This window comes from Phyllopteryx taeniolatus, chromosome 16, assembly GCF_024500385.1.
Source record: "Phyllopteryx taeniolatus isolate TA_2022b chromosome 16, UOR_Ptae_1.2, whole genome shotgun sequence".
In the NCBI taxonomy this organism is placed as follows: domain Eukaryota; kingdom Metazoa; phylum Chordata; class Actinopteri; order Syngnathiformes; family Syngnathidae; genus Phyllopteryx; species Phyllopteryx taeniolatus.
In genome coordinates this window covers 16,403,445-16,427,613 of record NC_084517.1, presented here as the reverse complement: position 1 = coordinate 16,427,613, position 24,169 = coordinate 16,403,445, and the positions used below count along the sequence as shown (strand labels likewise).

At 42.1% G+C, this 24,169-nt stretch overlaps 3 protein-coding genes and 1 long non-coding RNA gene across 5 annotated transcripts in view; 2 read left to right on the top strand and 2 right to left on the bottom strand.

Annotated features, from left to right (window-relative positions):
- The window catches only part of LOC133465870 (uncharacterized), a 5,609-nt gene extending 4,080 nt beyond the window's left edge, over positions 1-1,529 (top strand). The window contains exon 4 of one of the 2 annotated variants that reach the window (XR_009784768.1): positions 96-1,529. This is a non-coding gene — a long non-coding RNA (uncharacterized LOC133465870). The remainder of the gene's footprint in view (positions 1-95) is intronic. The other variant, XR_009784767.1, reaches the window with a different exon arrangement.
- Positions 1-2,555, bottom strand: part of phb (prohibitin) — a 5,914-nt gene extending 3,359 nt beyond the window's left edge. The window contains exons 1-4 of the mRNA XM_061749019.1: positions 2,434-2,555; positions 1,892-1,995; positions 280-442; positions 41-200 (exon numbers count right to left, since the gene is read on the bottom strand). Of these exons, the coding sequence (XP_061605003.1) occupies positions 41-200; positions 280-442; positions 1,892-1,976 (408 nt within the window). The 5' untranslated portion in view covers positions 1,977-1,995; positions 2,434-2,555. The remainder of the gene's footprint in view (positions 1-40; positions 201-279; positions 443-1,891; positions 1,996-2,433) is intronic.
- On the top strand, positions 2,506-24,143 carry LOC133465863 (uncharacterized). Its single transcript, XM_061749011.1, has 7 exons — positions 2,506-2,664; positions 3,748-3,931; positions 4,728-4,831; positions 6,204-8,513; positions 9,951-10,156; positions 10,234-11,034; positions 24,005-24,143. Exons 2-6 carry the CDS (start codon positions 3,748-3,750, stop codon positions 10,319-10,321), a joined length of 2,892 nt encoding a protein of 963 aa, XP_061604995.1. The 5' UTR covers positions 2,506-2,664; the 3' UTR covers positions 10,322-11,034; positions 24,005-24,143.
- The window catches only part of vat1 (vesicle amine transport 1), a 39,980-nt gene continuing 28,383 nt past the window's right edge, over positions 12,573-24,169 (bottom strand). Inside the window, exons 3-6 of the mRNA XM_061749013.1 lie at positions 23,999-24,169; positions 22,645-22,734; positions 20,579-20,820; positions 12,573-17,770 (exon numbers count right to left, since the gene is read on the bottom strand). Of these exons, the coding sequence (XP_061604997.1) occupies positions 17,507-17,770; positions 20,579-20,820; positions 22,645-22,734; positions 23,999-24,169 (767 nt within the window). The 3' untranslated portion in view covers positions 12,573-17,506. The remainder of the gene's footprint in view (positions 17,771-20,578; positions 20,821-22,644; positions 22,735-23,998) is intronic.

The window sequence follows — 24,169 nt, the reverse complement described above, 5'->3', positions numbered from 1 at the left end:
ATAATTGAAATTGTTACCAATAATTCAAATTGTTACGCACCACTACGGCCTTCAGCACCTCTGTGGTGATTGACGGTAGCACTCTTTCGTCGTAGTCCTCGCCAATGCTGGTGAAGATGCGTGGGAGCTGCGTGCTCACTGGCCGGAAGAGGATACGCAACGTGATGTTGACATTCTGGAGATCTGTGGGAGGGAACGATCTCATGTCAACCTACAGGGGAGGTGAAGGCTACACTGAATCCATATATTTTTACATTTAGTGTAGGGCTAACGACTTACCTTTGCTTCCCTGTGATGACGGGCACGTTTCGGGGACGGGAGCGACAGTCGAACATTATGGGCTTCTGCACCCAAGGGATGATGAAGTGAGTGCCCTCGCCGACCACTGCTTCCTGCACGCCCCGGAACCTGTCGAATATCACCGCCTGGTGGCCTGCATCAACTGTCACAGGAAGAAGAGGGGGAGTTATTTCCCAGAAGTTTTTTTTTTTTTCTAAATGTTTTGAGAATAATTCTTTTTTGAAAAACATGCCTTAAAAGTAAAAGAAAACCACCATTATGAGAGATGGCAGCAAATCTTATTAGACCAGGTCAGTGCACATCGAAAAGATTAACTGTTTAGGCTTACTGTGTGTTTTGTGGATGCCAGTACAGGGATGGCATAGGGAAAGTGGGACGATACCAACAGAAATGGAAATAAAACTTTTTGTGACACAGGTTATATTTATATTGCAGGTGCGAGTGCCCAATTCTGATAGAATGCCTATATCCATTTTATTTTATTTTACTGTTTAGTGTCATGTACATTTCAAGTGACATATCCCATATGGCGGTGTTTACATTGACGGAAGACATGAAACAACCCGCATGTGCAGACACCCAAATAAGTCCAGAAGCATCAACATGAAAGTAAACAATAATTATTAGGCTTGTCCTGATCACCTTTTTTTGTACCAGAGTACAAGTCGATGTTGATTAAGTCTTGATTTTGAGTATCTGCCAATACAGAGTCCGTTCCGATACCTTGGCAACGCAAGCTTTAACATAGTATGCAAGATTCCGATATTTGAGTGCATTTGATTTCTTCCTTAGTAAACAATACATCCACTATACATAGTTATGACTCAATGCAGGTGCGTGGTTGGTGGGTGAGTGCTCGACTCCTCTCATCTACAAACAACCCTATTTATTGAATTGCATCATCAAATGCAACCAGTGGGGCACAAGTTTACCTGTCATCAGCGAGTTGTTTGGCCACACTGTATATTACATTAGACTTCACAAGCTTAGTTTATAGTATCTTATGACTTGCTCTAAATGTCTGCTGTGTAGACAAAATGTTTCCACATCTCACTTCATGTTCCTTTTTTCATAATGAGCTTCAGACAAGTGTGAAGGCCATATTTTGAGGCCTGAATCTGATCTGAAGATACTCGTGTTTTTTTTTTCTTTCCATATTCGCGCTGTCATGACACATATTCCGACTGTGCCACTTGGGAGCCCAAAAAATAAAAATCAAATAAAACATTCGTAATAGTATCACTTTTTAACCATACGGTGTAAATCAATTCATAATGAAAGGGATTGGTTGCTCAGTAGAAAAAGAATTTTTAGCAAGCAGATGCTAAGGTGATATCAAGTACCTGAAAGCATAATAGCCAACGACAAGCCTGAACAAACTGTTTTCTGTCATGTCTGCCATTTGTTATCAAATGAGCAGGTTTAATTTTTTTTAAATTTTGCAACACATAATTTCTTATTATACTTGTATGACGAGAAGAAAACCAATACTTAAAACAGCATGTACAGTTAATAAAGGTTACGTGAGGATGTCATTCTGGGGCCTGAATCCATTACAATATTTTAATTAAAAGTACCCAAAGTTACTCACCATTGAAAAGGGCAGAGTTCACAACACTTCCACCTATGGCGAGGGCCAGTCCCAGCTTCCCAATAGACTCAAACAGCTTGGCCATTGTGGACAATCCAAATTTACTGCAAAAGAAAACAAAATAAGTTTTGTTTATGAGCATGTTTAGTCAATTCGAGGCCATGGATCGTTGACTTTGCCCCGGAGAGGATAATGGTGTCAACATGGCTAGCTTCTACTTATTAGCTAGCTAGTTAAACAACTAGTAAGTGATGGGGGGAAAACAGAGGACAAAACCGTGCAAAATTACACAAATGCCCATCACTTACACTTTAAGAAAGAAGAAAATAACCTCAAGTAAACCAATTATAAAAAAGAACACGCAGGAACCGGATGCTTAATGGTCTCCCCACAAAAAAGAGGCTTGCCTACTTAACACGCAAAGGTAAAATAATAACGACTCGCAAAACATTGAAACAATCTCAAGAGCTCACAGGACAAGGATCGTGGTGGCAAATTGAAACGCTTTCCGTCTCTTTTAGGCAGCATGTAGCTGAACTCACCTGGGTTTTGCTCAGGCGTCTGTGACCTCCACCGGGCACGGCGTGCAGCACATGAATTAGCCAGAGCAGTACGCATGCGCGTTGGGTGAAGTAACGTCGCATCTGTTTGGCTGGATTTCTTCTTCTACGGTTTGTGGCGTCCTACGTTACGCCCGACTTCTTCCGGCTTTAGATTTAACTGTAAAACAGCTTCTGCCGAACGATGATAAACAGACTGATTTGCTTGCGCCAGTAAGTAAGGCCGAATGTAAGACAAATGATACATTTTGGAGTAAATTTGCCTGTGCGAAATATATTTGATATTATTTTCGTCTCAGACGTCCAAATACATTTTAGAGCTTCAAAACAACACAGTACAGTTACTCCATGTTCATTTTATTATTCTCTCTAAATTATTTCAGTTAGTTTCTCAACTAATCTATAAAACAATGAGGAGCTTTATATTTTTAAATAACCAAACTTGGTGGTTTGGAAGCAAGCTCAACCTTTCTTCGCGGTAAAGCTGGTTTTGCTAGGTCAACCGATGCACTTCATCGCCCCCTGTCGACCTGGACAAGCCAAGTCACAGTTTCACTTTTGTCCTCTTTTGGTTCTTGTTTGTCGTTCTATTAAAGGAAAATAAATAAGCCACCAGGAAGCCTTGTCAGGTAACAGAACTCCATTTTAAAGTTTTAAAATATATTTTAGATGTAGGGCAGATGGTCACAGACCAAAAAACGCCGTTTTTGAGGCGCCCTGGCGTCTTGTCTCACTTCCTGCATTTGACAGCCTGTAAACATGCACGTTTGTTTGCACAAATGGAACAAATAGTACGAGAAAGTTGTACGACTTTTGTTGTTGTTATTGATTACTGGGAAGTGCGTGTATTGTGTATCACTCTTCCAAATGTCTGTAGAAACAGTAGAGGTGGCCACAACATTAGGTACACCTACACTAATAACAATGTAATATCTGAACTCTTGAGGGTGGGCGGTTAAGGGCGTGCCTGGTGACTGGCGGTTGTGATGTTTTCAAAGATGAAAGAATAAATGGACGTTTAAGCTTGAATGTTGGCTCAATTCAGGGAGTCTGCGTGTGGAGTGCTTGGGTGTGAAAATAGCTGTTTGAAAAGTCCATCCATCCATCCATCCATCCATTTTCTGAGCCGCTTATCCTCACAAGGGTGCCCAGTTTTGAGGTACTAATTTTACAATATGCTTATTATTGTAGTTATACAACAGCACTTCATCATACTGATTATTTTGACTGGGAACAAAATTAATTAAAAATATATGTAATTCTAACATTGTACGTGCTTGTGCCGTTTGTCTGCAGATGGCAGAGGCAAGCAGGACGGTACGAGTGAGCGGCCTGCCCGCGGACGTTGAGGATGAGCGGCTGATCGATAAATTGTCCGTCCACTTTCTGCGCTCCAGGAATGGCGGAGGGGAAATACTGTCTGTTACTGTTGATGAGAGCAAGCCCAACAGTGCCCTGGTCCAGTTTGAAGACAGTGGAGGTAAGTGTTAACTTTGGCACCAAAGGCTGCACAATCCTAAACATATCCTTCTGCTAGATCTGTGTGGTCACTGCCCTGCTTGGCCCAAGTGCAAGCTGACCGTAACAACAAAAAAGTGGATTTAATAAATTTGGGCTTGGTGGAGGTAATAATGATGAGGGGGATTACAAGAGTTACACTGAAAAGAAATACCACTACTACTAAATTACAAAAAAAAAAGTAAGGAATAAAGTTACAGAATTACAACAATTATGTTAGCATTTTATGAGAATATAGTCATAATATTGCAATTTAAAAAAGGAGAATGAAGTCATAATTTACGGTTTAAAAAAAATCTAAAATTTAAATAAAATAAAATGCTAAAACGTGCATTTTAAAATCAAGTTGCAGTAAAGATAAAATTCAAGACATTGTAATTTTAAGAGAATAAAGTCAATGTTATGGGGTTAAAAAAACTTTTTGTTTATTAGAATAAAGTATTAATATTCAATGAAACTATTAAACAGAAAAAAATACAATTGCTGTATCAGAAAAAAGTGTATTTTTATTAAAAGAAAGTCATAAAGCTACAATAAACTGTGGTGAAAGAATTTAGTCGGGACAGATTATGGAAAATAGAATTTTTAATTGCCTGTATACATATAGTTTCACAATAGGTTGAGTTCCGTTAAGCTAAAAAGAAATAAACAAAATAAATAAGGTGTGCTATAATTTTAACAGATGTTACTGAGACATCTGTGAAAGAAAATACGTAACATGCCCCCTTTAAGTCCCAGTCACATTGATTGTATCCCAGTGGCCCAGAGAGTCATTCGCCATGGCCGACACACTCTCAAAGTGGATGGGAAGGAGTACCTGCTCTCTGTCAGCGAGCATCACCAAAGCCTGGATCCTAACAAGGTACTTGGTAAACCCAACTTTTAATTTTGGCGAGTGTACACTATGCTATTAGTGTGACATTCGCTATTCACCACCAGGAGAAGAATAATAATTAATTACATTTATTGTCATCCATCTGTCTAGTACAGGGGTCGGCAAGCTTAAATTCTCAAAGATCCATTTGGACCATCTCTTACAGAAAAAAAAAACATTGGGGGCCAAGAGACCCTTTTGATATCTAAAGGGAGGATAACACTGCATATACAGTATCTACACTGCATATACAGTATCTTTGCCGTTTTTGTTGTTGTTGTTGTTGTTTTTTTTTACCTGTATGTATAATAAACTACTTTGTGCTCACTCTGCTGCATTTATGAAATCAATGAACTGCTACAGAGAACGCAACATTTTATTTCTGAATGAAACAAAAACATTTTGAAATCTGAAAAAAGACACTTGGTTAAGGCGTACATTCAAATAAAATAGTTTGTGTCTATTTGAGTCCTTGTATTCACGAAATTGAAGCCAAACTTAAATTACCACCTGCAGCAAACTAAAAATGCCAATTGATTTTGTGTTCCATCATCATTTTATTGCGTGTATAGCATGCAGTCAGAGGTCAACTTGAGTTAACAAAGACTTCGGTAGTTTACTCAACAATGTAAAATAAATATTTTTAAAATAATAGCCAATTAAAATCTTTATTTCCCCTGGTTAATGTAATTTTTGCTCCTGAACCTTAGCGTACAGCGTCAGCACAGATTGTAAGCTGCCATCTGTGAGGTTATGAGAACAATGTTTGTTTTTAATATAGTTCCTGTAGCACATAGCATTAAATCTTCGTAAACGTTTTATTCAGAACCTCTTCTTGGATTTATCGAATATAGCTCAATCAATCTTGGCACAATGTGTCACGCAACAGCGGCTGTAATGCCTATTTTGAGTGATTCTGATTTTTTTTTTTACAATTTATTTAATTTTACAAGAGCACAATCTTCATATTTAGAATTACACTTGAAAATGAACAAACTAAAATAAAACAAATTGGAGAGCCATAGCAGTAGGTTGAAAGAGCCACATTGGTTGCCGAAACCTGGTCAAGTACATTTTGTTCAAATTTGGGAGAACCTGGACTAAATCTCTCGGAAGGGTTTGTCTTTGAAGAACCCCTAGAAATAGCCAAAATGCCCATTAATGGCTGTTTCAAACCAAAATGGATGACTTCCTGTGTTTTTTTTTTTTTTTTTTGCGTTACTCGAGACTTATTTGTGAGTCATGATAGACATGCCTACCGTATTATATAAAACTAGCTTCAGGGGTTGAATTGTATTTGGTGACAAACAAACTAATATTTGAAGAAGGACTAAATGAATGTTTTTCTTGTCTCTCCGAGGTCATCATAAGTCTAACAGCGACTGTGGACTACAGTCAGATTCCTGAGGGTAGAAGCATATTGACTCTTCTCCTTCGGGACCACCCCGATGTCGAGACAAACTGTGACTCGACAAAGAATTTGTGCCGACTGCGCGGTGCCTACACCGAAGTGCAGTCAGTCTTGGTGCAGGTGCTTGGCTGCCGTCCAACAAATCTGCAGTCGGAGGAGCTCTCAGCCTCAGGTCGACTTTCTATTAGTCGTTCCGAGTCTCTGATCAAGACCCCCAGTGAGAGAGTGGACAAACGAGATCTTACTGGTGGTTCTCCCACCCCAGAGGAAGACCTCTCGCTGATGGTAGATGCAGATGTGTTCAAGTATCTGCAGAAGCGCTATGGCCACGACTACCAGCGCCTACAGAGTCAGCATGGCGTCAAAGTGGTGGATGTGACGAATCAGGGGATCACCACTCTGTTTCTGCAAGTAGTAACTGGCAAGGGCGGCAAGGAGCGAGAGCGAATAGACCTCGCGAGGTCGGCAATCAGTGAGCTTTGTCAAAAGAGCGAGAGGAGGATCTGTCAGGCTGAGCTACGCAAGTGTGACCTCGACCCCAGGAGGGACCTGCAGCAAGCAATGGAGACTCTAAGTGTCAGATTTCCTGAGCTTCTTCTCAGTGAAGATGACAGCTGTGTCTTCCTCATTGGTGACTGTAGTGATGTGTCCGAGGCCAAGCAGTTTCTTTTGCAGGAGCGTTGCGCGATGGAAAGAGAAGACATCGCCAGTCTTCTTGGAATTCCATCTTCTCCCCGACTGACCAATGAAGAGCATGACACCGTCGCTGTGTCTCAGTCTGTCTCAAGAACTCTGGATGATCGGAAGGCTCTTGTTCGGGAATCAGACAAGGCGAAAAGGTCAGAAGGTGGCAAACTGTATCATCTGGCTGCTCGCTTTAAAGACTCTGGTCCACCACTACCGACACCTTCTGTAGACTTGTCCTTATGCAGAACCTCAAATCCAAGTAGACATTCCACTCAAGAGTTGAGGTCAAAAGCAGCGGGAGACCCACATAGAGTTTTGCGTCCATTAATGAAGAGTAAAACATCCTCGGACATTTCAGCCAAGAGTAAAAGACCCTTCTGGACCACGACTCCACTCCCGCTGCCTGGAAAAGTCCACATGGGATCCAATGCGAAGAGAACTAACAGTTTTTCTGGAGTGACACAGCAGGGACGTCAGAAGATTGAAGATGATTCCTTTGGGTCTCCGCCTAGAGCCAGGACCTCTCGCCTGAGTGACCAACATGAAGTTTACCATGCGGAAGTTCTGGTGTCCACCATTATGTGGCTCCATATTAAAGAGGTTTACAGCACCCAAGTTGAAGCCCTGACGTGCGACCTACAGCTAAACGAAGGAGGCTCGCCGGGCAGGATACAGTCCGCCATCGGCATCAGTGGCTCAGAGCAGTCTGCAGTCACCGCATGCCAGCTTGCTTTACAAGAACTGGTTGATGCCGTAAGTCCCGATTTCTGTGTGCACGAGCTTCACCTGTCCGAACTCGGCGTTGCTGACCTGGAAGATGAAACCCTACAGGCTTGCTGCGCGGAAGTCCGGCGACGCTTCAAGAAGATTACCGTCCGAGTGATGAAGAGGAGTTTGTATCTCATTGGTCCTAAACGCTTGTGCTATCAGGTGGGCGCTTCCCTGCGGGAAGTCTTTTCCGGAGATGGCACCCAAACGGACACACTGAAAGACTGCGCCAGCCCTTCAATAGCGAGGGAAGTAAACGAAGGCGATCCACGAACATTATCGGAGAGCCAACCATATTCTGCATCTCAGGAAAGAGTCTCGAACCATATGGAGGACAAGACTGAGCTTGTCAATGGCGCTAACGGTCAAGAGGCAACCAGGAGAGACCCCGTCATCAAGGAGAAATTGGAAAGGCCAAGCATTGTGGATCAGGATAGACGTAAGGTGTTGGTCCACGGAAGTAAGACAAGCCCCTCCAATGTGAACGGCGTCTGGTCAATGACACCTCAAAACAACAAAGCCACAGAGTCTCACCAGAAGGAAGTCCGCCCGGGTGGCATCTGCGTGTGCGGGGAGACTGCCACCTCCATGAACAGGACTGAGTGCGGGGTGGTTATGTGCACCAAGTGCCTAGACGCAGTTCACATCCATTGCAGGGTATGCCACAGTGGACCACCGCAACACTTGGTACCAGCGGGCATCCGGGGCACGATGACCCATTGCAAACTCAACTTCAGTTTACCTGGTCACAACAAGCACGCCACCATCAAGATCACATACCTCATTCCTGATGGTATACAAAAGGTGCGAAATTGTTTGGTAAAAAAACAAAACAAAAACAATCGCTTGTCTGCCTGCTTCAATTCCCACTCGGTGACGATGTGAATGTGAGCGTGAATGGTTGTCTGTCTATACAGTGGCTATAAGAAGCCTCCACACCCTGTTCAAATGCCAGGTTTTTGTGACGTAAAAAAATTCCACCAAGATAAATCATTTGACAACTTTTTTACCATTAATGTGACCTATCACCAGTAGAACCCCATTAAAAAAAAAACATCTTTTCGAGAGGGCGAGTAAAAATGCATCCATTTTCTGTACCGCTTATCGAAGTGATATAATGTGGTTGCACAAGTGTGCACACCAGCTTATAAGTAGGAATGTGGAACTGTTCAGAATGAACCAATCACATCCCAACTCATTTTAAATGACACCAACACCATCATTTGAATGTGATTGGTTAATTCTCACAATAGGGCTTGAACTGAGTCTTTACTACTCCACATCGAACTTTAAAGCTTAAACTCGACTCATCGCTAATCATGTCTTTTGATCGTCTCGTCTTCCAACTGGCCAATTTACAGAGGACTTTCGACTCGCCCATCTGCTGCCGTCGCTGGACTTGAACACTCTGTGGCGCAGTAGAATGTGTGGCCAACAAGGCAATACAGTATGTGCGCATCTGAGAGTACGTAAACCACTGGTTGTAGATGAGAATAGTGCTTATCATCCAATCACCGCTAGTCTAAAAATATTCATACCAGCAAGACCGCAGGACTTTTGGCGAGGTACGAGTGCGGCAGCGCAAAGTGAAATGCCAAAATGTTACATCCTATAATGTGCCGTAACTATGTGATAATGAGAACTTTACTCATATCGCAACATGCATGCAACCTCATGGCACTTGTGTGGCTTTTATGACACCGTGTTGTAAAACCTAGTACAGTACACAGCCGTACTATGCTACAGACATGGAAATATTTGATCAAAATTGAGACCTGTCATTTGCAAAATATGCAAGTCCATCCTCAATATGTGAAAAGTGAAATAGAGTGAAATGTTTAATTTTGGAAATCTGGCTACAATGTCTCATTTTAGAAGTTGCTGTGCTAGGGAACACAAGAGGAGACCGGCTGGCTCGTTGAAGGCAAAAACATGCACATGTGAAACCGGTCCGTGCCACAAAAAATATTGGGGACCGGTGTATTGTGCTGAAAAAATATTAGTCAATATCAATCAATTAATCGACTTCGACTCAACTTTCATTACACTATAGTCGACTACGATAAATCTTTAGTCATTCACCCCCGATCTCACAAAGTCGAAAGCCAAATCCCCAGTTATGAGACAGCGAGAAGTGGGGTTGTACCCTGGACTGGTTAGGGTCTAACCGTTAGGCTAATCCTAACCCATTGACTCAGGGCCATAGTGAGAGGAGTCAATTCTTTCCTCTTGAATTGCCAGGACCATCACCCTTCTCCTGGAAAGCCCTTCCAAGGTGACGTCTTTGAAGCCTTCCTCCCCGACTGCGATAAGAGCAGGAAGCTGTTGCCCAGGCTGGAGAACGCCTTGCGGCAGGGCCTCACCTTCACTGTGACGAGCAAGAACGGCTCCAAGGTTACCTGGGACGTCATCCCGCACAAAACCAGCTTGCAGGGCGGCCGGTCGGGGTGAGTGAGGCTGCTGATACTGACGAGCATGTGCTGCAAAATTGAAGGTCCCAAAACAAGTATTTTTGGTTCCCCAGGAACGGTTACCCAGATTCTTCCTACTTGAAACGCCTCTCAGACATCTTGACATCGCATGGCATTGAAGAGCAAGCTTCCACGTCTTGAGACTTCACCTTAGCATTAGAGGTTCACACGTGGTTAAAGGTATTAGCACTTTATAGTGTATTATTAGTAGTAGTAGTCGTAGTAGAGATAAGAGGTCATGATGGGGAGACCTTTAGTTGTGATAATGCATTTAATAATATGCTTTAAAAATATATTTTTCCACAAGCAAAAATTATGAATTCCACATGAACGTTCAGCTAATTTCTACATAGAGGCATCGTATGTCCTAGTGCACAGGTGTCAAACTCAAGGCCCTGGGGCAAGACCCGGACCGCCACATCATTTGATGTGGCCCAGGAAAACCAAATCATGTGTCGTCATGTTTCTTGCTAAAATACCAAAATTGCAAATTGTGTTCACCGTTAATAACATTGGGAATTACAAGCCTTTTTTGTTACCAGTCCTTCTTTTAAAATAAAATGAATAATCATTCATAGCAAGTTTTCATTACCTTCTGATTTTAAAACTAGTTATTCATCAATATGTTGTGAATTTGTAATACTCATAATCACAAAATGAAGCAATTATACATTTACAGGAAGTCCTCGAGTTACGACGTACTCGACCTACGACGTTTCGACTTTACGACGCCCGTGCCTCGTCCGCCATTTTGTCCCCAGCACCATAGTGTTTCTGCTTAGCTAGTGCATAGTGCTTGTCTGTGTTTGTGTGCCGGGACTATCTGCATTTTTTTCACACTCTCAGCAGTATTGGTAAGTACAGCATCTTATTTTTTTTATTTTAAATGTATTTTAGTTTCTTTACACCTAACCGTGGTCGGGAGACGCCTTATCCAGAGCCGAGGTTGTCCTGCTCTGGGTTGACTCCCTTCTCTCGTTGCGCAGCTGAGCTGGGTGGCGGCAACAATCAAGGCACGAAGCACCGATTTGCTGCTTTAATGGCTTTATTAGCTCCTCTGCGCATTCAACGTCAACGGGTCCTCCGCTAATCGCTACACTTGCCACTGTACACACTCGCACCTGCGCGCACTCCTTCCTCCTTCACAGTCCCGCCTCACTCACACATCGACGCACACGCCCACACACACGGAGCTTGCTGTCACAATCGCGTGGGACAATACTCGTAACAGAAGTATTTCGACGTAAGTTTCGACTTTAACGGTGAAATCCGATTTACGTGGAAATTCGGGTTACGCCGCCAGCGTAGGAACGGAACTCGTTCGTAAATCGAGGACTTCCTGTTTATGGTATTAGAATCATAACGGCTCTCTGAGGGAACATTTGTGTGAACTCCTGTCCTAGTAAATGAAATCACAGTTAACTAGCAGCGTCATCTATTTTTTTTCCTTCGGAAAATTTACTTTTGGTAGCTTATTATTATTATTATTAACAGGTTTAACTGCATCGCAAAACAATTTAACCTGAGGGGAAAAAAAACTATGCATCAATGCATTGTCACCACTATTATTTAATGACAGATTTCTTACTACAGTGTACAGATGTGTGTTCATATCGTTATGAATATATTCTTACCATTAGGGGGAGGCCTTCTTTAACTATGCATTTTTCCAATAATAAATATATACTTGTAAGAAATGTATTTTTTCACAAATGTTAAATTATCGTAAACTTGCACATTGACAGATGCCTCCCCGACTCTGAATTATGGGTAAAGCGTTCATTACAGGAGAAGGTCTTTAGTTGTAACAATGCATTTTTATTAAAAAAAAAAACAACAACAAAAACATACTTTTTAAATGTTTCCACAAATAATGATAAAGTCCACCTTAAGCTTTCACCTTCACAGAGCTCACCTCTGCTCTGTATTAGAGGTAAGGTGTTTAATTTAGGGGGACTCTTATGTTGTAGCAATGCATTTTTATAATAAATATATACTTTAAAAATATATTTCCACTATTATCCACATTTTTCCATGATAATTAAAACTACACCTTAAAGTTTCCCCTTTACATATGCCACCTCTGCTCTATATTAGAGGGTATTGCATTTAATTTAGGGGAGGCCTTTAGTTGTAACTACATTTAACAATTTTTTTTTGTTCACCGTAAATGTTCTGTTTTACAGATGCCCTGTCTGCTTTGTATTGGGCCTTTTTTTTGTAAAAATGTACTTTGATTGATAAATTTATAATGGATTTAAAAACAAAAAATCCCCAAATAAATTTAAACTCCACCACCCTTACAGCTCTGTGTCCGGTGGTCAAAGTAAATATAATTACACCCACTCATTTAAAAAAGAAAAACAAACAAAAAAACAACATTACTTTCACATTTCTTGTTATGCTTGTTTTTATTAGTCCTGGAAAACATGTAAGGCATTTGGTAACATTACACACTGAAGCATTACGTTGAGCTGTAGAGGCCCATGCGGAGCCCACCCAGAGTCGAGCACAGAAAGAAGCAGCATCAATTCAAAAAGGGTTTAAAAAAAAAATAATAATACAAGAAAGTAGTTTTGTTGAGCGACATCGTTTTTTTTGGGGGGGGGAGGGGCAAACAAAGCTACACAAAGCTGCACGAAAATCACGTTTCAGGGAACCCTGTGGAGGACTGGGGGGGGGGGGGGGGGGGGGCAATGGTGAGTGTTTTGGGACGGGGACGAGTGGCAGCACATTCCCCGAGTTAGGTGGCTGCCCATGCTGGAGGCTTCATTTGGCAATTTGACACGTGACTGAGCGGGCATTCTTCCTCACACCACACTACCACATCGGCACTAAACTAAGCTGTACATACAAAACATACACACACTGTTACTTTTTTTAAAATACAAAATTCCAACTAAACATGCATCCTGCTACTGTACATGATCAGCCAATGACTTGAATTGAGGCCGCCTCGCTGCTTGGTTGGCAGGCGTGAGTGGAAACGGGACATGGAATTTGGGAACGCTTCCACAGACGGGACGCATAGATGACAAATTGTGCTATGAATCGAGCAAAAACTGTTGGTGGGACCTGAGAAACCACATTAAAAGAAGGCCGGCATCTGCTCCAGACACCAAAAAAAAAAAAAGACAAGGAATGTGATCAGACGCTTGTCGTCTCAGTGCATTTATTTTTTTTTTGGTCCCCCCTTTCCTCGCCACACACACTTAGAAAAGGAGCATGTGACATCCAATCCAGAACCGCAGTGTTTGCTCGGAAAGTTTCCTCTTGTTGCATAAGTGTCTGGAAACACTGCGAAACCATTTAAATACGTCGCAGAGATGTCGGGAAGTGGTGAGCGGATCCGCTAACAAGCAGTTTACCTCAGCGATACGTCACATACAATGATGTTCAAATGCCTTATGTCTCCACTCGCCATGCTAGGTGGCTAACTGTTAACATTCCTAACGCCACACATGAAGGTTTCAGGGTCTCTCAAAAATAATTGATGAATGAGCAAGAGTGCGCAAACAATCTCGTCAGCCCCTTGATATTATTTTTGTTGGACCTGCCTGCGGGGAGTAACTATAATATAATGCAACTTCTGCCTTGTTTTTGATGAAGACTTATGCCTGCTGGTCTATTGTTAAAATACAGTAGCCTAGCCTAGTAGGCCAAAGTGTTACGTCATTATGGTGGTACTTGGAGAGCTTATATTTGTAGCCGCTAATTAGTTTAGAAAGTTTGAGAACCACTGTTCTACTCCTATACTAGTGAACAGAGGATATGGGCTAATAATACATGACGTAAGGGCGGCTTAAGACATTTTAGCACAATATTGTACATCGACAGATGGATGCTTCAAGTTTGCCTTTCCAGATGTTAGCTTTTTTTTTTTGGGTTGAACCGGGATCAGACTTAAGGCTGTCGCGTCTGGTTCGGACCCGCGTAACCGGAGCCTACTGGGCCCGAAGCAACATCTGTTCGCTCACTCGCCGCATGAGCTCATGCAGTTAAAAAAGAAAGCAGGAAAGTAACATCCGCATCAGGTCCGCTTGGCGTTGAAATGTAAAATCGGACCTCGTCCAGCTCCTTCTCACTGTGACGTGGTTGTAAACACGTGGATGGGTCACGGCGCACCACGTACGGGAGCTGGTAGAGCACAGTGAAAAGGATTTTGCTGTCTTAGTTAAGTGGCGGACTGAGGTAAGCTGTGTGCAACAGAAGGAGGAGGATGAGGAGGCACAGTGGGGGCCTACGAGCTTGAGCGACGAACCAACAATCAAAAGTGAGAAAATTAAGATAAAAAAAACAACAACCCTCTCTCGGTGCACATATTTGGGATATTTGTGAGACGCACTGTGAATTTCGTCTTCTGAGGATGATGAAAATGCATCCAAAACCCCATTTCATACTGTATGTATATATATTTTTTGTTTGCACTGTAAATATTGAAAGCATTGACAAGAGGAATATACATTGTCATTTGGCACACGTGGTTCAGACACAAAATAAGACAGCTTAGGAATAAAAAGGGTCCCCGACACTCCAAAGAAACATAAAACAAAATACCATATGACTTTTTTTTTTGGGGGGGTGGGCGTGTTTTCGTTTTTTTGTATTTTTTTGTGGGGGGAGCGTTTGTTTCATCAAACATGGCACTCAGAACAGAAGCACCATGCACAGGTTCACAAAGAGAGCCCAGCAGATTAGAACAGAACACGAATAATAACAATAATCATTATCAGAACCAGAGCAGACAGGACGTACGGGTCCACGCTCTGCTCACACTCCAGCCCACTAGGGGGCGCCACAGGTAATCTGACGACTGGATGGGGCTGGGGTGCGAGCACCTTGCTTGTAAGTGCATTAGGATCAGCTAGCAGTGCAAAACATACAAAAAACCACTTTGTCCTCCTAACTCAGGCCTAGAAGAAAGGGATGGGGGAGGTGGTGGTGGGCTTGGTTAGGTTGGGTACAGAAGACCTGAGGACGGATGGACGCGCGCGCGCACACACGTTCACACACAAAATGGCACACAACACATGAGGGAGGCCACTCATGCTTAACACACACACACACACAAAAATCTAATACATTTTTTTATACATTTATAAACAAATTCACCAGTCGCCATCTGGGGCGGGGGGGGGGGGGGGGGCCCACGCTTACAGACAGGCAGGCAGACGGACGACAAGAGTTACATATTTGGGTATTTTTTAAAAAACTAAAAAAACTGCCAGTTGTAGCCAGAAAAAGGCACTAAAATAACAATGAATAAAAGGAAGATAATAATTAAGTGGATTGCGTGAAATTCATTATTAGCGCGTCTTGAAAAGACGCTAATAATTAATTACATCAACTCTGGGAAGTTGCGTTACATCCGCCCACTCAGTAAGACAATGACACTGGCATGGAATCAGAAGTTCATAACATTCGGGGGGGGCAAATCCAACCATCTCATAACAATCGATTCATTGATCATTAGCCCTCCCCATAATCCATCAGGGGAATGTAATCAAATGCCCTAATGTAAGGTTAACAAATTGTATGACCAGGCCCACATTCGCCCGTTTTCGTGGTGAATCCTCAAATGATCATCAAACTTTGGCGCAACGTTCCACCCACATTAGACCGAGAAAAAGCTTCACAATTTAGCGTCGCCCATTTGTCTAGGATACCTTCTTCCAATTGAGGTTCATTTGAACTAATTCCCTAGTCGTTCATCAAAGTACGAGTTCCTTGGAATTCACCCAAAATGGCTACTTCAAACCAAGATGGCCAACTTCCTGTTCAATTTCGGGCATGGCTCTTGTAGATTTTTTCTGCATTCTGGTATGATAGACGTATCCACCCAATTTTGTGTCAACCAGTAGAACTAATAACTAGCTAACTCATATTTTTGTAACTTTCCAGGCAGCGGTACAAAGTGACTTTTGGTGGGGGGGGGTCGTGTTTGGGACCCCTAAAACAAATTTTTTTGCAGAATTTGGTGAGTTTCTGAGTTGATTAAAACTCTCAAAAGGCGATCTAGTAACTCGAAAAAAAATCATTGCGCAAGGGCCCACCAAAATTTGTGTCCGTCAGTGAATCTGGTGTCGGTGGCTCATTTTTTTTTCTAACTTTCCAGGGGCAGTACTAAGTGACATCGAGACCCTCTCAAAAATGTTTGTCCAATTTCATGATTTTGACTACGTTCAAAATTTAAGTGATGGAAGTGATTTCTATAGCGTGAATGCACTCATGAAATCAGCTTGTGACATCCTGCAAAGCGTCCTTATGTTTATGCGATTTTCATAAATTGTTTTTAATAGTCGTAAGGTCAAAAAACAAAGTTTTAAAACGTTCTTTTTAAAAATACCCACGTCCATATGACACAGAGCTCGTAAGGAAAATTTTCATTACGACCACTAGGCGGCGCCGTGCACTTTATTTACCCACAACTTCCGCCCAGTCACTTGTCAATACTAGTAAGGCTTTATTCTGAGATGTTTTTTTTTTTTTTTTGAGGAAGGCCCCACGTCTTTTCAGTGTCATCCCCTAAAATACTTGAAGGAGAAAAGAGGAATTTGGGGGTGAGGGGGGTACATTGTTGGCACACATGGAAGGGATACGTGGTGGGGGGGAGTGGCATCTCTTGACAAGCCTGACGCCTGTTGCTATGCCGACTGCGGTGAGGGAACGGGGAGGAGAGGGGGTTGGAGGCTTGTACTAGAACCCCCACCCTTTTGGTTAGAATTGAGGTTACGGACAGGCCTTGCTAAAATGGAGCGAGAGGGAGGCCTCGGCGTGACAGTGCTTCTTTCAGATTGTGGCCATCACCAGTTGAAAAAAAAAAAAGACCCCCGTGCCCCTCTTCTTCCCACTCCCTGATTCATCTTACACACAGAGAGGCTCTTTATGTGGGGACTATTATTAACTGTGAAGCTCTTTCTAATTAGCAGAGGATACCTGTTGATGCTGTCTGACCGTCGGCCAATCACAGGCCTCGCCGACTCCTCTGAGTGACATAACGGGAGGGAGGGTGGTTGTGGTTCGTCTTGGTCGTCTTTGTGCCTGTCTGTGGGCGAGGTTGATGACAGTAAAACGGGGGGGAGCAGGTAACAACAATTTAGCACAGTGGGAAGTGGTGGCTATGGTGGGGAGAGGGCAGGGGGAGATGGCCGATTCACCGGGGGGGGGGGGGCAGAAAAAAAAAAAAATCACTACGCGAAGAGGTGATTTTTTTTTTTTTTATTATTTATTGGTCAGGAAGGAGTAATCATTGGAGGAGGTGGTGTAATCGCCATCCTCCCAACCCACTCCCACCACCAGCTCCAACCTATCAATCTCCATCCCCCTTCACTTGTCCTCCTTCTTGGCCTCCTCCTTCTTCTCCTCCTCCTCCTTCTTGGGCTCTTCCTTCTTCTTGTCATCCTTCTTCTCCTCTTTCTTGCCGTCGTCCTTCTTCTTGTCATCTTTCTTCTTGTCGTCCTTCTTCTTGTCATCCTTCTTCTTGTCCGCCGGCGCCTCCTCCTTCTTCTCCTCTTCAGGCATGGGCTCTGTGGTTAGGACCACCTTGCCAATGTTGTTCCTTTCCTGCATCTTGCGCATGGCGTCGCCTACCTGCAGCGGGAAAGAGAGAGAGAGTGGGATCGGTTGGTTGGAACGTCGCTCATCTCTGTCTCTGGTTATCGATATCCAGTGTGAAACAGCAATATTTTGGATTCGTTCTTCAGTCAATACCTAATGACTCCTGGAGGTAGAGTTCCTCAAATGACATCGGGTAAAAAGTGTAAAAATAGAAACACAGACACAAAAAAAAATACTATGCTTTTGGGTGATTTGTGAATTTTACCATATATATTATTTTTTTATTTTGATTATATTTTCAAAATGTACATTTTACATCAACATATTTTTTTAAATTATTTGTAATAACTTATTTTCTTGGCATTTTTCTAGTAGAGTGAAAATCTAATTTTCCAATATATATTATTCTATGATTAGTTGATTGATTGATTTATTGTAATAATTTAATTATATTTTCAAAATTTGTATTTTACGTAAAAAAAATATTTTTAGTCATTAGTAATAGACATATATAGTGTTATTTTCTTGCAATTTTTCAAGTACTGTATGGTGAAAATTTTATTTCACTATGTATTACTTAGGTTGAGGTTTTATCATAGTATTTTAATTAAACATCCATCCATTCTCTGTACCGCTGATCCTCACTAGGCTCTCGGGTGTGCTTGAGCCTATCCCAGCTGACTTTGGGCAAAGGGGGGCGCGGGGGGACACACCCTGAACTGGTTACCAGCCAATCGCAGAGCACATATAGACAAACAGCCATTCACGCTCACATTCACGCCTACGAACAATTTCGAATATCAAATTCATCTGGCTTGCATGTCCCTTTTTTAATGTGATTTTACTGTGATATTGCAACATTTAAAATTATATTTACAAAAACATTCAATAATCTTTCTTCAGATGCCAGTAATATATCATTATGAGTCACGCTTACGATTCATAACCCTAGCAGGAAGGAGGTCAAAGTGGTTCTCGCATTCTGTGCGATTCCACGTGTTGCGCGCGTCGATGCCTGTACCCGCCGCCCCCGTTTCTTCATGCCTCCTCTCTCGTCGTCACTGGCGAGAGGCGGGCGGACCACCTATTGACCGGCGCCACGGCAACAGGGGCCATCTCCTAGCAACCTAAAGCCCTGATGACTTCCACACACCATGGGAAATGAAGGAAGGGAGGAGGGGATGGAGAGAAACCAGTGGCCTTTGGGGATGTGAACGAAGCGCCATTCAAGCGGACAAAACATTAGGTACACCATCAAAACAGCGCACGGTCATCTTTGTGACGAGAGAATTTGTTGATTTTTTGGGGGCGAATGTGTGCACTTATCGAAGTGCTCATGAATAAACCCCGCCGTGCCATTTTCTCTCTGTTATTGATGATTGGAAAGAAATACCAGTAGATGGAGGCCTTGATGGAAGGATTCAGGGTGTGTCGTCTCGTGAAGAACTTCACCTCGCGTTCCCCCCCCCCCCCCCCCCCATCTCTCTTACATCAGGGACCCCGCCCTAAACCAGACGCGCGCACACACAGACTACAGGGTGTCACCATGACAACAAGAAGGGAAGAAAAAAAAAGAGAATAGAGGAGAGGAAAAAGGAGGGAGGGAGTCAGAAAAACCTGGAGTCTGTGACAGATGGAGAGGCAGAGAAATGGCCGAGGAGAAGAAGAAAAGGGTGAATGGCGAGATGGCGTCATTTCGGAGGGTGCAAATTGCTGAGCTAGCCTCAGTCTCGGCCCCGTTTTCTCACACTTCTCCATACATAATCTGCTTTTTTGGCAGCTTTCTCCTCACCGACAGTCTTAACTCTGTCTGGCCGAGCCTGAGACATTGGCCTTCTTGACATTAATTTGAATGATAATAATAATAATGAGTGGATAATCGATAGCCGCCGTTTCAAAACGCTTTAAGCAACGCATATTTGAACACAATGGGTGCATTAACACATGTAGACAGATAATGTAGCAAGTCAGGCAAATTTTCTTTATCATCTGTGTAAAACTACAAATATTACTGCAGTTTACTGAATCGGAGTAGTTGTAAAAATCTTCGGTTGTGTTTTTATCATTGTATTAGACCACACCGCAGAAGGAGTCGCAACAAATGAACCACGATGCACACAGATTGTTTAATTCTTTACATTCTAGTTCATTAAGCTATTACTCTTATGTTTTATAAAATACAATATTATAGAGTGCTATTTTTTTTTATAAAAAAAAAACTTTTGTTTTTTTTGGGGGGGGAGGCTAGAACGGATTAAATGGCATTTCTATTCATTTCAGTGGGGAAAGATGATTTGACAAGTGTGGTCACGGAGCAAATGAAACTCAAAGGCACAACTGTGTAGTCCCCAATTGGGACTCATGGCTGTGGGACCTATGGGAAGTGGAAAAGAGGAGAAAATATGGAATTCCTTGTTATAATTAGTGCCGATCGTATCCCACATCTGACACCAATTCTCATAGAAGTCTTACAGTGGGACTAGTACAGAACCCAGGTTCTTTTGTGTCCCATGTCTCACACATACTGCCCTCCGCCCATCTCTCGTGTCGATCTAGGCTGTTTGATGATCAGTCCAGATAGCATCCCACTTCTTACGCCAATTCTCATGGAAATATGACGAGCAGTACCATGAACTCCAATCTGAACCTAGTTCTCTGTGTGAAAAACCTACCAACCCCTTTGGCTCTCGGGTGTATTTTATAGCTAACCATCCCACTTCTGACAAAATGTTGTCTCATTATTTGAAACTTGCTTTTTTTGTGTCCCATGTCTCACACCTGTGAGACTAACTGTACTGGATAACTTTATTGAGAAGTCAATTGCCGTGGGCAGACACTCACCTGTTCCAGGTGCCAGGTGGAATCAATGCGGGGCTTGACCTTGCCCTCCTTGTAGAGGTCCAGGATGGCGTTCATGGCCTGGGTGATCAGCTCTGTCTCACTGTCCAGGTAGCCCAGGTGGAAGCCGCACACCGACTTGTTGCTCTGGATCAGGCTGAGCGTGTGGATGGAGAACTGGTGGTACCAATTCTTGGCCACGGCCAGCAAATTCTTCTTCTGGCCCGCCAGCATGTTAGCGGCACCTGAAAAAGAAATGCTTTGTTTACACCAGTGATTCTCAACTGTTTGGTTGGGACCCAAACGTGGGTTGTGGACCCATAATGGGTGTGTCGCAAACAGGTAGTTAAAAATGACAAGTGTCCTCGACGGCACTGACATACAATATTTTGAGGTTACCAATCGCGCGCAATGAACTATTTTGCACAGTGGTGTAAGAATAGGTGGTCACGTGACACAAGAAGTCACCCTCAGTTACTGTCTGACTTACTATTTTTCATTGGATTATTTTAGTATTTTTCCAAACAAATACATGATGTAATGATGACTTTACTACTGTGTTCGTGTAGATTTGTGATGAACTACAGCACATGTCCAACGTACAAATCGTGTATGTACGGAAAAAACTGGGGACCCCTTGTCCAGTGAATTATTCAGTGTATACCAGGTCGGACTTGTATTTGGAAAATAACATCATTAAGACTTTCCTGAAAACAAAAGCTCAGCGCAAACAGCAGTGAAATTTTGTGGCCGAATTTCATGCAATTGCAATAGCTCATTTTACTTTTTTCATTTTTGTACATGTTGTTGTCATGTTCATCCTTCATTTCTTAATATAGTGTTCTGAAAGGCACTTTGAAAATGTAAGAATGTGGTGGTATGTTTAAGAATATGATATACATGTTTTCAAAGGCTATTTTGGAACAATTCATGTTCTTTATTGTTCTTCACTTCTGTAAAAGTGGGTCGCGCCTTGGCAATCATAAGAACATGCAGGTCCCAGGGTGACAACAGTTGAGAACCACTGGTTTACACAGTGCGCCACATCAGGTGTTCCTTTGATATTCCCACGTTGTAGAACGTACACTCTGGGATTAAGACCAAGATTCAGACATTTCAACGTTCGGAGTACATAGAATGTGCTCCATTGTTTGGCTCTGCATAGTTCTGAGAAGATGGAAGAGAGGGTCCAGGATGAATGGGTGCGGGTGGGAGGCAGCATGCAAGGATTTTTGTGCTACATGGAAAAGCCAGAGCCCTGTTCTAGGTGCATGCCGCCCTCGCCCACTCTTGCAGAAATTGCCATCGAGGCCTTCCCACAGACCACACACACACACACACACACAATATATATAATCACTATTATATCATGTATAAGAGTGGCTTAAAATACGATTTTAATTTGTTCTATGACCACGGTCAGAATACTTGTAAAGTAGACATCAAAAGCAGACATCTCCATCTTTTGTGAATTATGTAAAATCATGTTTTAAAATTTCTGGTTAGATAATTTTTATTTGGAGTATTTTAAGGTAATATAGAGTATATTAAGCAATTAAGAGGTGAATTTGTAAACAAAGATAACTTTTATTGGAAAGGTCGATGCCATTTCATCGCAAAACCAGACAACTCCAAGAAAATAATCTAGTTCCAAAACATCCATCCATTTTCTGAGCCAGACATGTCAAAATTTTTCACATAACTAAAAAGAAATGTAACTGAAAAGTAGTTGTTTGTTTTTTGTAGAACGGCACCATCGAACGATGCAGTGATCGGCAGTCTGCTAGTAGGCGTGGCTCTCTTTTGATCTAAATGGCTTTTACGTTTTAACTCCTCAAGTGTATTTGCTTAATAAGTGTAATCAATTAGAAATACTGATTCAAATTTGATGAGTTCATAATGAGACACATGCAATGTTTGTTTGTTTTTTTAAATTGTTTTTGCCCCTTTTGGATCACATGTCAAATTGACCCAGTACCTTTATTTCTGTGTAGCAGAAGGGTTAATTGTTTCAGTGTCACAATACTTTTGTCAATATGATGTATTTTGCATCATTTTTTTTTACTCACCATAGGTTATGAGTTTGCCCATTGGTTTCAGCAGGTTGTAGGCCTTGTGGGTGTCCGATCCTCCAAGAGGGTCCAGTACAATGTCCAGTCCTGTTGTGGGAGACAAAATAAAAGTGCTTTTGTGAACGTGTATGCACAAATAACACACAATGGAAGTGGTTGCATATTAAGCAGGGAGTACTTGGCTTTCGACTTAATCGATATTGCATCTCATGTGGACAAACCCTAACCACTGGGCATCAAAATGGTGACCAAACCCTTATGTTGAGGTTTATTCATGTGCGAGCACGCATTGCTGAAGACATGACTCCTCAAATTGGGCTTCCTCCTCCTTTTCCTCGGTCTGTTGTTGCCCGGCGGTTCTATTGATTGAAATTAATGGACAGAGGGGGGTTGTGGCAGGTAGGGAGTGGGGTTCCGCATTGACCCAGGCGTCTAATTAGAGACATTGTGTCCAAAGTGTCACTACCACTTATCTTGCCGTCTGTCCCGCTTGATGCCACACTGCACAAAGGCTGACTAATGAAAATCAATCATACTGTAATAATATTCAACATTCTTCAAGGGATGCTGCAGCTGGACAGTGTTGCACAGTATTAAGTAAATCTTAACCCATTATAGTGACAGGTGTTTGGTTAGCATATTTGGCTACATGAGAAGGGACAATCAATCCCAACAACAAACGTTAAATGAATCTCTCTTTCTGACAGTGTCAGTCAAAACTGAAAATTATTGATTTACCATGGTTTGTGCGTTCACTGATTACAAAGAATACACTTAAATTACATTTGTTTCTTTTTATTTTATTTTACTAAGTACACTTAGTATATTTAATAGAATTTTTATTTTATGTAGAGTCAGTCTGATCAGTTTTCAAATGTTGATTTAAATATTTTGAATTCGTTTATTTCATTTTTGTTATGTACAATTATATATATCATTTTAAATATTGACCATGGTTAGTGAGTTGGCTGAATTACTAAAAAAATACACTAAATGAATTAAATTGTTTTTTAAAATTATGTACAGTATTTTACTATGTATACTTATTTGATAAGTTTTATGTTTGTAATGTATTTTTAAATTGTTTTATTTTATGTATATACCATAGAGTATCATAGGTTTCTTACAATCCAAATTAATTTCTTAACAATGCTAGGAATTATTTCTATTTCATGACATTAGTTTATTCTGTAAAACTATTTATACAAATTTATATACCATTTTATGTTATTTTATATTCCAATCTTCTTTTGCGTTATGTTGCACCAGGGTTTAACGACATCACATTGCCATCAACTGTCTCATTCTGCTGCGTTTTTACTCTCTCATTTTTTCCCCCCCACCCTCTCACCTTTAGGAGTGATCTTGCGGACTTCCTCGACGTAGTCCTTGGTGCGGTAGTCAATAGGATGCGTGACGCCGGCTTGGCCGATGGCCTCATGCTTGCTGGCCGATGCCGTGCCGAACACGGTGACGTCCTTCACCGTCTTGCACAGTTGCGTAGCCGCTGTGCCCACGCCAC